This window comes from Onychostoma macrolepis, chromosome 05, assembly GCF_012432095.1.
Source record: "Onychostoma macrolepis isolate SWU-2019 chromosome 05, ASM1243209v1, whole genome shotgun sequence".
In the NCBI taxonomy this organism is placed as follows: domain Eukaryota; kingdom Metazoa; phylum Chordata; class Actinopteri; order Cypriniformes; family Cyprinidae; genus Onychostoma; species Onychostoma macrolepis.
In genome coordinates this window covers 6634985-6648694 of record NC_081159.1, presented here as the reverse complement: position 1 = coordinate 6648694, position 13710 = coordinate 6634985, and the positions used below count along the sequence as shown (strand labels likewise).

General features: G+C 39.1%; 2 protein-coding genes across 5 annotated transcripts; one reads left to right on the top strand and one right to left on the bottom strand.

Annotated features, from left to right (window-relative positions):
- LOC131540324 (xenotropic and polytropic retrovirus receptor 1 homolog) lies at positions 1 to 8736 on the top strand. The gene is made up of 13 exons (XM_058774982.1): positions 1 to 97; positions 183 to 379; positions 531 to 683; positions 777 to 857; positions 1824 to 1905; positions 2070 to 2257; positions 2348 to 2527; positions 4880 to 5045; positions 5398 to 5589; positions 5980 to 6140; positions 7179 to 7315; positions 8180 to 8365; positions 8486 to 8736. Exons 1-13 carry the CDS (start codon positions 1 to 3, stop codon positions 8544 to 8546), a joined length of 1881 nt encoding a protein of 626 aa, XP_058630965.1. The 3' UTR covers positions 8547 to 8736.
- A 106-nt stretch (positions 8737 to 8842) lies between these two features.
- Positions 8843 to 13245, bottom strand: LOC131540915 (nucleus accumbens-associated protein 2). 4 transcript variants are annotated; one of them, XR_009271356.1, is made up of 6 exons: positions 13026 to 13232; positions 11612 to 12729; positions 11372 to 11477; positions 11055 to 11152; positions 9583 to 10764; positions 8843 to 9218 (listed from the first exon to the last, which is right to left on the bottom strand). XR_009271356.1 is itself a non-coding variant. In XM_058776299.1 (6 exons), the coding sequence occupies exons 2-6, from the start codon at positions 12678 to 12680 to the stop codon at positions 10229 to 10231; spliced, it is 1713 nt and encodes a 570-aa protein (XP_058632282.1). In that variant the 5' UTR covers positions 12681 to 12729; positions 13026 to 13232; the 3' UTR covers positions 8843 to 10228. The 4 variants fall into 4 exon arrangements, 3 of the variants coding, with proteins under 3 accessions (XP_058632282.1, XP_058632280.1, XP_058632279.1); XM_058776299.1 differs by having other exon boundaries at positions 8843 to 10764; positions 11612 to 11788; positions 11885 to 12729; XM_058776297.1 differs by having other exon boundaries at positions 8843 to 10764; positions 13106 to 13245.
- Between the last annotated feature and the right edge of the window lie 465 nt (positions 13246 to 13710).

The window sequence follows — 13710 nt, the reverse complement described above, 5'->3', positions numbered from 1 at the left end:
ATGAAACACTTTATAGGAAACAGTCAAGGGTCTGTGACAAAAGAGTTCTTCAAAAGCTGCGAGGAAGAGCTGAACAAGGTGAACCTCTTCTTTTCAGGTAGACAACGCTAAAGTACTGTGTGCAGATCATTTACAATACATGCGGATACATATTCACACTATTACTCATTTCTATTTTATAGAGAAGCTATCAGAAGCTCACAAAAGATTGGCAACATTTGGGATTGTAGCCCAGGAATTTTCTGGATCCAGAGTTCAAGAAGATAACTGTGTCATCAGTGTTTTACCACCTACCAAAAGAAGAAGAACCAGTCTAAAACAAATCAAAATGGCAGTGGGTGAACTATACCTGAGCTTGGCCTTTCTGCAAAAATACCAGGTGCTCTTTTAAAATCTTGAAAATCCATATTTATAGACATATAAACCTCTATAAACTTACTATTTGTATATTACAGTTACCAAGTACAACATTTTCTTTAAGAACTGAAATGGCATAAAATATGCCCTATTGTGCTGGAACTTTTTTCTAGGAATTTAACTACAAGTGTTTCTGCAAGATCACCACAATGTATGATTCAAAGTTTGGTTGTGAACATGGCCTAAAATGGAGAAATGAGAGGCTTGACACATCTCTGCTCAACACGGCCAAAGGCCAATGTGAACATCTCATGTCTAAATTGGAGGCGAGTATGTAGCACTGCAACCGTTCCTTTAGTTCACTTTATTCATCACAAGACATCCAGCTCCTGGATAAAACACTGAATGTGATTCTACAGACGTTCATGATCCAGCTGGAAGGGGGTGACAAATTGAGAGCGATGAAGAGACTTGAGGTCCCACCAATGGACAAAGCAACGGTAAGAGCAAAAAGCCTCACCTGTGAAATGAAACTATTGGCTCTCAATCAGCAAGTATACTAAATCATGTTAAACAGACTAATGGCCAGATTTACTAAACAGGGCAAATTAGCGTGCCATAAAAGCATGGGAGTGGAAAGTTCTGAGGGTGATCTACAGACAATGTGCAAATTAAAGAACCCGTGTCAGCACCATAAGCAAGCCGGAGGGGGTCTGGCCTGGCCGCTTCAGTCCCTGTGACCCCCACAACCGTAACAAGCAGAGCCGATGATAATCAGGTCTGAGTAATCTCCTTGACAACACAGTTAAGACGTTCTTTTCTGGGTGTTAAATATTGGCACAAATACCAGCAAACTGACTCCTGGAAAACCTTCATTAATCACCTTGCATGATTCATTTAAATACTTGCGTCTGAAAAGGAAACTCCTACAAATGCATATCCAATAAGGTCAGCTGCAAAAATAAATCCGTCCATGCCTTTTCATCACTAATATTTCACTGCGTGTCTTTACTAAATCCTGACAGCAGGTTTTTAATGCCAAAAGAGTGTTTGCATAGGCACAAGCTGTTAGTAAATCTGCCCCAACACACTTTTTTGTTTGTTTTTTTGAAAAGCAGACATTAAAAATAAAATAATTAGCTTTAAAGGCCATACTATTGCTTAAACAATTTTTTTGTTGTTGTACTGTAACACTCACATACATCAAATATGCTACAGTAAAACAAAATGTAAAATCTAAATCTGCCTTTATAGTACTTTCCCATGCTTTTTAAAATTTAAGCTTAATACTAGTTAATGGAGAATTAATTTACAGAGGTATGTAATAATCTACATCCTCCATCATTTTTGACCAGAAAAGCCAGTTTAGTCAGAATTTCATATAGAAAGATCAATTTATTCAAGACATAACTTTTGCATTATTTAAAGGCTCTTACACATTATAGTCTTTTTTCTTCTGTACAAAGAAAGTCGGAGTGTGGATAATGTTTCGGATTGGCTTTGCTTGCGGCCTTGTCATGGGTTTACTTACCGCTATAGCTTTCAGAGGTTAGTAAAGTCTTTCATTTCCCCCATTTCTCCCTAGACAATTGTAAACAAACTATAACAATAGCATATAATATCTGATATTCTATTAGATATATCTCTATTCCCTCTATCTATTTGTTAGATGTTATGTTCTAAGTAGGTAACATATGCAATTGTCTTGAAAGTGTTAAATGAAACAGACCTGGAGCTCCTGAAGCCTCAGCTGCAGCTTTACAAGGGAAGTTTCCTGCTGATTGAATTTCTGTTCCTGATTGGACTGAACCTGTACTGCTTTGATATATCAGCAATAAATCACACACTCATTTTTGGACTGGATCCCAGAGATCACCTCTCATACTATCATATTTTCGAGGTGAGTTATAGTGAAATCACGTATTAGAGCCTGTTTAGTAATATTGTGATTGCTGTGCTGAGGCCTCATATGTTTGCCTGTGTAACGCAGATGGCCGGGGGTCTGACTGTGTGCTGGTGCACCAGTGTACTGGCTAGCCTTCATCCTTCTGTGTTGTCAGTCCCACAGCAGCTCCACCCACTACTTTTTCACAGCTTCCTAGTATTTCTGCTACTAAACCCTTTCTCCATATTTCACACCCAGGCTCGTCACTGGCTCATAGTCACAATGGTAAGACATGACAAAGTTAGGACCTGACTTTTTTTGTTTGTTTGTTTTTTATATTATGTTAGTCTGTGTATTAGTATAGTGGGAACTATTTAGTGGCTCTCTCTGCAGGTTACATTGACAAGCCTAGAACAAAAAGGCACCCAAACTGTCACTAGAGCAGTACCCTTTCAAAAGGTACTAATATGTACACTTTAGGTTCTAATATACTTTTAAAATACTAAAATACTTTAAAATACCACTTGTCTACTTACATAACATTTCTCTTGTATTTGGTAGGGGTGTGAATTGGCACTGGTTTCACGATTCAATTCGATTACGATTATCATGTCAACGATTATCAAAACAAAAATGTCAAAAATGCTGTCTATCTCTCTCGCGGTACTTTGATGTCACACACAGAATGGTCTGTGCAGTGCTGCTTCAAGTCCAATACCTATTGTGTTTTATTAGGCGACGCACAAAAGTTCTTCTGTGGCTTTATGGGTAATATTTTCACGTACACAATTTAGCAAAATTAGACAATATTGTGTCTAATATATACCACGTTATTCACTTTTTATTATTGAATTGTTGTAAATAAACATCACATTTGCAGCTGGTCAGTGTTTGCAAAAATGCTGCGAAATCACTTCATGTACCCCTACAAGAGTGATTGCTGATAAATTGTCTGAAAAAAAGAAGAGAGAAGAAAAAAATCACCCACTGACTTTCAAAGCTGCTACATAGTAACGACTTTCTACTTCAAGGACCTTGATAGAAAAGTACAATATTTGTCTTTCAAATGTAGTGAAGTTAAAGTAATAAGTTTCCAGAAAAAAATAATACTCAAGTAAAGTACAGATACTCAAAAAGTGTACTTAAGTACAATACTCAAGTAAATGTACTAGCTACTGTCTGCCTCTGCTAATGAGATCATAGACACTGGCAGCTTTACTACACTGCATTCAGACTGATGCACAGATCTATTTCCACATATCAGATGTTTTGTCCTGTTCTGAAAACATAACTGACTGTTTACATCAATTTCGTATCATAAAAATAGATGCAAGTGCATTTACCGCAGCCACGAGCTTCAGGACAAACAAACACAAAGGGCACGTGAAAGTCTGTCTGTATGTGAGTTTCGTGCATCTAATGTACTGCATTCCAAACGGCAGAAATGAAAGCATATCTAAAGTAAAAGACTAAAACAACAGTGAGTGTAAGCACTGTCAAGCAATGCGCACGTCTCACAGAGCATATATTTGGCCCAATTGTTCAAATGGGTGTGAAGGCCGCAAGTGCACATACAACTTTTAATTACCGATGGGACAGACTTTCATACATAGTGTTATAAAATTGCAAGTAAAAAAGCTTTATGTACACATATTAACATTTAATACTTCGCAGTTTAAAATAAACTTCTAAATGTCTGTTCAGTTGTCCCTATGTAACAGACAACACAAGTTAATCGTGCTCATTCTATGGTAATTAAGTTATAAAAAGCAGTTGCAAGCATTTTACAAAATAAACATACTCATCTCTGGGTCAGTAAAATGTGCAACACTTCACATTTTACTACAAAATTATATGTAATGTCTAAATAATTTAACTAACACTGTAAGGTTTTCCTCAACATTGAGCAATTTTGGGACACATTAGTTCCTGAACCTGATGAATGATGAGATGTACCTATCCTCATTGAATCATTCATTCAATTGATTCATTCAAAAACACTGATTTATTCTTGAACAAAGCACTGCTACTGTGTTTTGTGCAAATACACCCTATGATTTATTCTCTTTTGATTTCATTTGGACACTTTTTGTTGAGCAAAAACAGACAAAAGATCTTCAATACTGCATCTAGAATCTAACTTTCCTAAAATATGAATATTTTCATTTCATACCTTGTTTATTAATATTCTTATGTAAAAGCAATATCACACTTGCAAGCGTTCTGCTAGTCTGAATATGAGCAGGGCTGTGATTAATAACAGTGGCGGTGACTATCACTGCTGTGTTGAATCCTGCTTACATTCGTGTGATATTTTTTAAATGAAGCATATTTTAAATGCATATACAGTATTTGTATAAATATAAAATAGATTTCAGAATGTTGTGAGTACAAACAGTTCTGTTTTACAGTTTTTTTTTACTCCTCCTCTATAGCCAACCTTGGCAGACACGTTAATGTTCATGTTGAAAACTTTTTCGTATTAATAATCAGGGTATATGTTTTTTCACCTAGAGCCTTGCTGTCTTTGCTGTGCAAAGTTTTACCAATAGTACACATTTTACCAGCAGTGCTCTCAAGAGAATGCATCATCATATGCAGCATCCTCATTTATGCATTAAAATGTCTATATCACAGAGTAAGGTCTTGGCAGCCCCTTTTCAGCCTGTGGGCTTTGCAGAATGCTGGCTAGCTGATCAATTCAACAGCCTTAGCCCTCTGTTCCTTGGCTTGAGGGATCTGCTGTGCTTCTATACATATCAAATCAACTGGAGAGATATGTGGTCTGACAGCCCTCTATCAGGTAACCATCTAATTGCTACTATTTGTGCCTCCAGTATTTTTATATTATATTATATTATATTATATTATATTATATTATATTATATTATATTATATTATATTATATTATTAATTATATTATATTACATTATATTATATTACATTACATTACATTACATTACATTACATTACATTACATTACATTATATTATATTATATTATATTATATTATATACTGAAAATGGGACACAGATCAAAGTAAAATTAAGTTTTTGGACAGAATTACTTATCAAAGTTTGTAGATCTATATGTTTCAAGAAACCTCTTTATATTCCTGTCTTGTTTTAGTAGAGATTTTCTTCTGTTTGTTACAGTGAGTCTGGACTGTGGACTTTTTAGTATGCCTGTAACCTGTCTGATCCAGTGCTTTCCACCATGGCTGAGATTTGCACAATGCCTGAGGTGTTTCTGGGACACTGGCCACATGCTACATCTCCTGAACGCAGGAAAATACTTCACTGTGTTTCTTATGGTCACATTCGCTGGCCTCTACAACATGGCCAGAGGTACACACCAAATAAATGGTATAAATAAATATTTTCAGCAAATGTCTTCTGTATGAAACTATGAACTGGCAAATGTAACAGAGCATTTAGTGACAGGAAATTCTGAGATTGTAGATATAGTAGCTGTTTGAGCACAATATTTTAAGCATTATTAAGCACTTTGTGCACTTGGTGATCTACACTGATTGTTTTGGTTGTTTAGGAAGACAAACAAAAGCATAAAATGACTGATTGCACCTTTAACTTATGAGAATATGTTCTCATATTTCAATCAAATAACTATTCTAAGCATATCTAGAAGTTTAATGGTTAATGCAAGGCAAATTTCAAGGACTTTGAAGTGTGATAATGCTCAGTCTTACAGTGTGTGTGTGTGTGTGTGTGTGATAGAGAGATCTGCTCTGCTTGTGGAAGGGAGGATATACCTGTATATATGGGCCATGGTTACCTGTACAGGTGTTCTAGTTACAGTGAGCTGGGATTTAAGGATGGACTGGGGATTACTTCAGGGAAATGGCCTGCTAAAAGACGAGTTGGTGTTCTCCCAACAGGTAAAAGTTAGTATACGCTTGTAACACTGTGCTTTAATAGTTTTTATTAACAGTTTTTTTGTTTTTTGTTTTTGATCTGGAGATTGTCCTTGTTAACATGATATACAATATATATTATATACACTGTAAAAAGTGATAAGTTGACTTAACTTAAAAAAAATTGAGAAACCCCGTTGCCTTAAACTTTTTAAGTAAATGATCATTAAAAAAATAAGTTAAGTGAATTGTCAAGTTCACTTAACTTTTTTTTTTTTTTAATGATTATTTACTTAATAATTTTAAGGCAACGGGTTTCCTCTTTTTTTTTTTAAGTTAAGTCAACTTATCACTTCTTACAGTGTATAAAAGGAATGGTTCACCCCAAACTTTTGGTCTTATCTTCACACAAAGCTATAATATATTAGGGGCATATAAAGACATATTTTAGGCTAGTTTTGAGTGGCCGATGGGCTGGTTTTGTTACACAGATCTGGCAACCCTCTTGACATACCCAATAACTATTGAGTTTCATAATATTTAAAAGTGACCAGGATATCATTTAAAAATACATATTTTTTCCAAGAAGAGTTAGAGTTATGATGTTAGTAAAATTTACATTTTACATACTTTGGGTGAACTGTTCCAATGCACATACCCATAATGTCTGTGTGACCCACATGGTACAGAAATTGGATATTAGTTCTCAAAAGTTAAAATGTATTCATGCACCAGGCAACATCAGCACACAAACTGGGTTAAAAAGCTTTGGTAGTAGATATACCATTGTACTAAACCCTTCTGTGCTGCCAACATTTCAGATCCAGCATATAGGTATTATTCAGTCAAACTGACCATACATGACAAATCACAGCTCAAAAGTCACAATTTGTTGTTTGTGATTTAGTCTATGTAGTGATAGTGACAGTGCAAGCATTTAAAATTGGCATCTCATGAAGTTTCAGGCTGAAAAGTTGGCATTAAATAAATCACTAGGGGTTAAACTGACCTGCTGCAACAGCTCTGGAATAGTTTTTAATATTGAGAGATGTGCTCTTTCAGTGGTACTACTATGCAGCCATGCTGGCGGATGTGCTGTTGCGGGTCTCCTGGGCTATAAATATCCTCCTGGCTCAGATGAAGGATTCAGCTGCAGCTGCCACAGCAAGTGCCCTGCTGGCACCACTGGAAGTCCTCAGGTTAGATTTCAATCACATGCTCTAAGCAGCAAAACAGCAAGTATGTAAACTTGTAATCTGGGATGATCAGCACAATTACATTTAGCTATAATTTAATTTTAAAGTGGCTGCTGACTCATAGGAGAAATATTCAGGTTTACATTGTACCTTAAGAAATCCGTTTTTTTAAACTGTAAAAAAAAGATTTCTTGAAGTTACAAAAAAAGATTATTGGACTATATTTGACAAGAAAATACTATTTCTGTCTGTCTATTTCAAAGCGTCACATTTAATTCAATGTGTTGCTTTTTCATTGTAATTATTTGTGACCCTGGATGACAAAACCTGTCATAAGGGTCAATTTTTCGAGGGTCAAGGGTCAATCATCTGAAAGCTGGCACATTGATGTATGGTTTGTTAGGATAGGACAATATTTGGCTGAGATACAACTATTTGAAAATCTGAGGGTGCAAAAAAAAAAAATCAAAATATTGAGAAAATCGTCTTTAAAGTTGTCCAAATGAAGTTCTTAGCAATGCATATTACTAATCAGAAATAAAGTTTTGATATATTTACAGTAGGAAATTTACAAAATATATTCATGGAACATGATCTTTACTTAACATTCTAATGATTTTTGGCATAAAAGAAAAATCAATCATTTTGACCCATACAATGCATTTTTGGCTATTGCTACAAATATACCCCAGCGACTTAAGACTGGTTTTGTGGTCCAGGGTCACATTTATGAAATTCGCTAGCAATTTCTGAGTGAAAGTTGTTTTCAGTGTAGGAAACATATTTTTGGAGGTTATTTGACAATTTATCAGAATAATTATTATTTGGTGCATTCACTTCCTTAAACTGTTCTTTCTGTTCAACTAGACGTTTTATATGGAATCTCTTTCGGCTGGAAAATGAGCAACTGAAAAACTGTGAAAAATGTTGTGCTGTTCAAGATTTCTGCAACATCTGGAGACATCTGGAAAAGGATCAGGATGTGCTATCTAAAGACCATGACAAAATCACCACCCGTGCCACAATATGCTGTTTACCTCGCCCAAAACGCAGGTTATTTTCTGGACAGCTGCTGAATCTGTTCCATCTTAGTAGTTTTAAAAAGAATTGTTTAATAATTCAAAGAACCTAGTCAATGATATCTGAAAAATGAACAATGTTGTTCTTTTGCAGGGTAAAGGAGACAAAACTGCCTGTTGGGGGAACAGATGCAGAGATTCATCTATGCATTTAAGGAAGAAAATCTGTCTGTATGACTTGAACAAAATATAGTTTGAAATATTTGATCATTTAGGTAGGCAAATGAGATGTTAGATACGAAAATGATAATCCTATTAACAATTAAGAATTCTGTAACTATCTCTGTTCATCTAGACCTTATTGAGACATTTCACATGTATTGTATTTTCAGCATTAAAGTAAAACCATGCTAACGTTTTCATGTTTCTTCCACGATAAATCAATTTCATTGTAATCAAGCAAAAGTCATTTTTAACCAACAATAATAGGCATAACCTAATTATCCCTCAAAATAATCCTTTCCTTTATTTCTCTTCCAAAAAACAATCATACAATCACGTTTCAAATGTCCAGACCAGCTGATATGCAAAAAAACAGGCAAGCATTTACTATACAGCAGCTTGAGAACAAGAGTAAGATTAAAAAGCTTGAGAGGGAAAACTGAGAGTCCAAGCTACTCTCTAGAGAACTGTTGTTCTCTGTTCAGCTTCCCTTACTGTACTGAACTCAGCAGTCCCACAGTCAGCTTTGTACATAGCAACCCCACTGTCCTGCTGGAGTCAAAGCAGTATAGTTGATTTCTGAAGCATGTAAGTCGTGTTATATTAAGGAGGGCCTTTGTCCTTCACTTGTTTTTGCCATGCAGAAGTCCATGATCCATTTGTTTCTGTAATTGGCAAGAGTATTTAGTCAGAAATGCCAGAGCTTATGCATCACATGCATTCATAAAAAACGCACTGCAGCTTGCCTTAATGTACTGGGCTTGTATATGTGCCGGTATTTACGTATGCTAAGTGGCTTCTTTAAATTTTTTAGACAGTCGTGCTCAGATGTTTGCATACCCCTTGGGGAATCAGTAATACATTTAGTATTTTTTTAAAAATAATATCATGAAATTGTTTTTGTTTTTTTATTATTTTTTTAGTAATTTAGTATTGCCCTGAAGAAGCTGCATTACAGATATTTGTGTAAATTTCATAAGAAAAAAAAAAAAAAAACTACACAAAAATCCTAATCAGACGTTTACATACCTTTGATTCTTAATATTGTGAGTTGCCTCAAGCATCACAGTTTTGCATGAGTCCCTCAATTGTCCAGAGCAGCAAAACTGGCAGCATTACATAGCCACTGTAGGGAAGAACTCAAATGTGCAGAGCATGCTGGGAAACCAAATAACTTACTGGACCTGGAGGCTTTGTCAAGAACAGCTTAACTGCTCAGGACCAAACAAAAACTCATGCACAACTATCGCAAAAGACCGTCACTGATGCTTGAGGAGGCAATATGTATTATTAAAATCCAAGGGTATGTAAACCTTTGAAAAGTATCAGATGTGTAAATTTAATTATTTTGTCTTGTGGAATAAATGTAAATATCTCTCAAACAGCTTAATAAGGTGAGTAATAAACTAAAATGCAATTGTTATGATCCCTTCATATTTTTAAAAGAAACAAACATTTTGTAGATTCTTCAGGAGGTAGGTAAACTTGTAATCACAACTGTATTTAATGCAGACATTTTTCAGTCTATCCTGGAAAAAATGTTGTATGTCCAGTTCCCATGATCATGCAGCTTTAATGTAATGTTCAGTGGCATGGGAGACTGCCTTTACTGGTAATGATCCTTTTTGGTGTGAGAAGCTGCAGACCAGTTTTTAATAGTATGAAGTGGAGGAAGTCACTGATCGTCTTTTAGTGGTCTCTGTCTGTTCTGTTCCTCTCTCTGTGATCTGGGGCTGCTGGTTGCATGCTCTTTTTCCCCTTTCTTGCTAGCAGGGTTGAGGGCGAGCACACTAGCCGCTCTCTCGGGACTCTCTGGAAGCCTTTCAACTTCCTGCGGGTTGTCTGGCTCTTTGGCTCGGCTTGGCTCAGTCTTGGCTTCTTCACCTTTTTGGGACCTCTCTTCCATATTGAAGTGAGAGCCATTCCTCAGTGTCTCTCTACAGTCTCCATAGAGATGCTGCTCCAGAGTCAGATTTGACGCTGCCAGGTGTTTGAACTCGGACTCAAAGGGAAAGCCACCGCCTGGTTGGGTAGCTCCTTCCACCTGGCTCAGGACCGCAGTTCCCCTGTACACCTCGATCGCCTCCGGAAGCATGGACTTGATCTTGGGGAGCCAGCGCTTTCGAACTCTCCGGGCATTGGTGCACATGTCTGCAGCAATCACATTCATCTCGCTTTCTTTGAAGTTAGGGGCAAAGTTCTGACAGTAGACTAATGATAAAACAGAGAGAAAAAGAGGAATATTAATGCTTCAAGTCAACATTGAACCTATTGCACTTCTACATTGTAACATATTTCCGAATGAAAAAGGATTAAATGTTGGTAAGGTGAAACTGATTGGATCACGAAAAGTGGAAATTGCAGGCAAGGAAAGTTTTGATGAAAGATTTTGAAGACTTTATAAAAAAAAAAGAAAAAAAAAAGCAGCAAACCAAGGAACAGGAACATATTAAGTAGAGTCAGTTTTGCTTACTGTAACAGCATAGCAAAGGGTCACTCACGTTTTACTGTGTTGAGTATGCGGCTGTCCAGCGGTTTGCGATTTGGATCACAGTTGGAGGAACGTATTCCAGTCCCACAGCTGTCGGCCAGTGTGTTCCTGCAGTCAAAATACCATAGTCAACCACTGGAGGGCACACACACAATATTTTTCCAAAACACCATGCGGTCCTTATAGTTACCAAACACAATATACTAAACATTTGAATGTGAGAAGATTGATTCCAACTCTGCTCGGCTATTTTTACTGCAGAACTGAGCTCTTGGTATTTCAGACAGATACACATTACACTTGTTACACATCTGTAATGTTTTAGACCTGTCAAAAAAAGCAGCTAGAAGACGTCTCAGCAAGACTTTGTGTTTGACCCCAGCACAGAGGTGACAGTTCATCAGCTGCCCACGAGTCATGAAGACACCAGATCCTTCCACAGCACCAACAACAGAGAAACAAGGAGACCTTAGCTCTGAATCAGTGACTCAAATGACTCAGTCTGGACTGATAAATAATTCAGATGGACATGGAGTTTGAGACAGGCTGCTATTATTCAGGCCTCACCTGCAATCAGCTCCAGTCTCTCTCCAGGGTCGCCCTCTGTGTAGAGAGCAGGGTGGCAGCGGTAGCCGATCTGGCTGATGAGTCCGGCAGGCAGAGCCTCTCTGTCTCCTCCTAACAGCACACAGAAACGGTTCTCCAAGGACAGAGGCAGGGAGGACACCTCCATCTTCTCTTGCACTGGGAAGAGACAGAATAGATCACACTCACAGGGATAAATCCGTTGTGTTTTGAGCTGCAATGGAGCAAAAGAGAAGTCCGTTAAAAGACATTTACTGCCGTAGATCCCGGACGAGCCCCCAAAGATCTTCCCATTTGTCAGGCTCTCGTAAGAGTCGTCTTCAAAGTCCTCCTCCTCGTTTTGGTGTGAAGTTGGGCTGTCTGTGGTCGGGAGGCTAGAGGCACCGGGACTGGCATGATCTCGGGTCGAGTGCTCGTAAGCATGCATCACGGGTATGACCCCGTTTGCGCCTCCACTTGTGTAGAAAAGAGTGCCATTCCTTGAAGATCTACCCCTAGGTCCCCTGTCCTCCTCAGAGTGCTTTAGCTCCCCGTTCTGAGCACACACCGGGGTCTCCAGCTTCTCTTCCTTGATCTTGCAGACAGTTGTGGGCTGGTCGCCTAGCAACAGGGAGGAGTTGTTGTTGTTTGGGCTCGGGGGATCGTCTGTGGCAGATGTCTGCGAGTCGCAGTATGGAGCACTGGCCTTGAACATGAGGTCCATTCCTCGCTCTACGATGTTCTGGATCTGAAGGTAGCCTGCGGTGTACATGACCATGAGCTGATCGCTGGCACTCACCGTCATCCGGCCCGTGTAGCAGAACGATAGAATCTGCTGGAAGCAGGACGGGGCCACAGATGAGGGCAGCTCAAAGAGCGTCTGGGCACTTCCACTGAACAGGTCACGGAAGTAGAGGCTGCTGGCCGCCAAAACGGCGCGGTGGGCCTTGAAGGCCTGTCCGTTGACCATGATGGCCACATCGCAGTGCTGGCCCAGCAGCCGCTGTTCGTTAAGGCTGTCCAGAACAGTGCTGCCGAAGTTTGGAATCTCCATGTGCAAGAGCTGAGACATAATGCCCGTTTCAGATCTCTGGAGAAGACAGGATGTTCTCACCAGACATCTAAGACAGCAGAAAGTCAAAATGAAGGTGGACCGGCTTGATGAGGTAACAAACAGAAAATGACTAGATTCAAAAGTCACACAATGTTTATCTGGTGCAGACACAGCAGAAAAATGCGACAGAAATGCTGCACAGCAACTCCCTTGGTAAACAGCTCTCTTCACCCCAACATTACTAGAGTCTGCATGTTTGGCAACTCAGCATAAGCTTGCCTGGAGTATTCAAAAGAAGCTGAAAAGTGACCCACAAACCCACCCACCCGCCCACCCTCCCTCTCCACCCCGCCACTACCTGACCTCTATAGCAGAATCTTCCGAGATGAGAGAGAGAGAATGCGGCCAGGCTCCACACAGCAGCTCAGCATGAGGAAAGGTACCTTGAGAAGCAGGGAGATACGTCTCAATCCGTCCTCTTCCTCCCCGCACAGGACTGAGCCAGCGAGAGGGAAAGCAAGCGTCTGTGTGCAATCGATGCACCATCTACTGTATGTCACAGAAAGGGGGAGAGAGGCTATAGGCACAGACACAGAGACTAGGGAGAGAGGGGGAGGGAGTGAGACTGAAGGAAAGTCATTTAAGGACACAGAGTGAGAGAGAGAGAGAGAGAGAGAGAGATCGAGCGAGCGAGAGAGACAGAGAAAGAGAGAGAGCCTGATGCGGATAACTGCCCTGCAGAGAGTAAACGTGTTCATGTGCGATGGAGACAAAAGACAGGCAAGACAGAAAGAGAGAGAGGGAGCAATGGCTCACTTTTATTTGAGCGTCAACACACGAAGAAAAGAAAAGAACAAGAGCGTGCACTCCGCATGCACCAACCCGAACGCGTGCTGACACATAATCCATCAGAAGCCGTCTCTGCCATGATCGGCTGCATGCTCAGGATTATTTACATTAAGGGCAGACAAATGGTGTGTGCCAGGAGAGCAGCTCTGCATTGCAGTCCCTGTCACAGGCTGGCATGCTCAGTACAGAGTCTGCATAC

What these genes read in the sequence shown, in the direction of transcription:
- LOC131540324 (XM_058774982.1), top strand. Translation starts at nt 1, where the DNA reads ATGAAACACTTTATAGGAAACAGTCAAGGGTCTGTGACAAAAGAGTTC. An exon ending in GGTGAACCTCTTCTTTTCAG is followed by an intron (nt 98 to 182) that starts GTAGACAACGCT and finishes TCTATTTTATAG; the next exon opens with AGAAGCTATCAGAAGCTCAC. An exon ending in ACTGGCTCATAGTCACAATG is followed by an intron (nt 2,528 to 4,879) that starts GTAAGACATGAC and finishes TCTATATCACAG; the next exon opens with AGTAAGGTCTTGGCAGCCCC.
- LOC131540915 (XM_058776297.1), bottom strand. Translation starts at nt 12,680, where the DNA reads ATGTCTCAGCTCTTGCACATGGAGATTCCAAACTTCGGCAGCACTGTT. An exon ending in GAGACTGGAGCTGATTGCAG is followed by an intron (nt 11,478 to 11,611) that starts GTGAGGCCTGAA and finishes GTGCTGTGGAAG; the next exon opens with GATCTGGTGTCTTCATGACT. An exon ending in CTAGCTGCTTTTTTTGACAG is followed by an intron (nt 11,153 to 11,371) that starts GTCTAAAACATT and finishes TTTTGACTGCAG; the next exon opens with GAACACACTGGCCGACAGCT.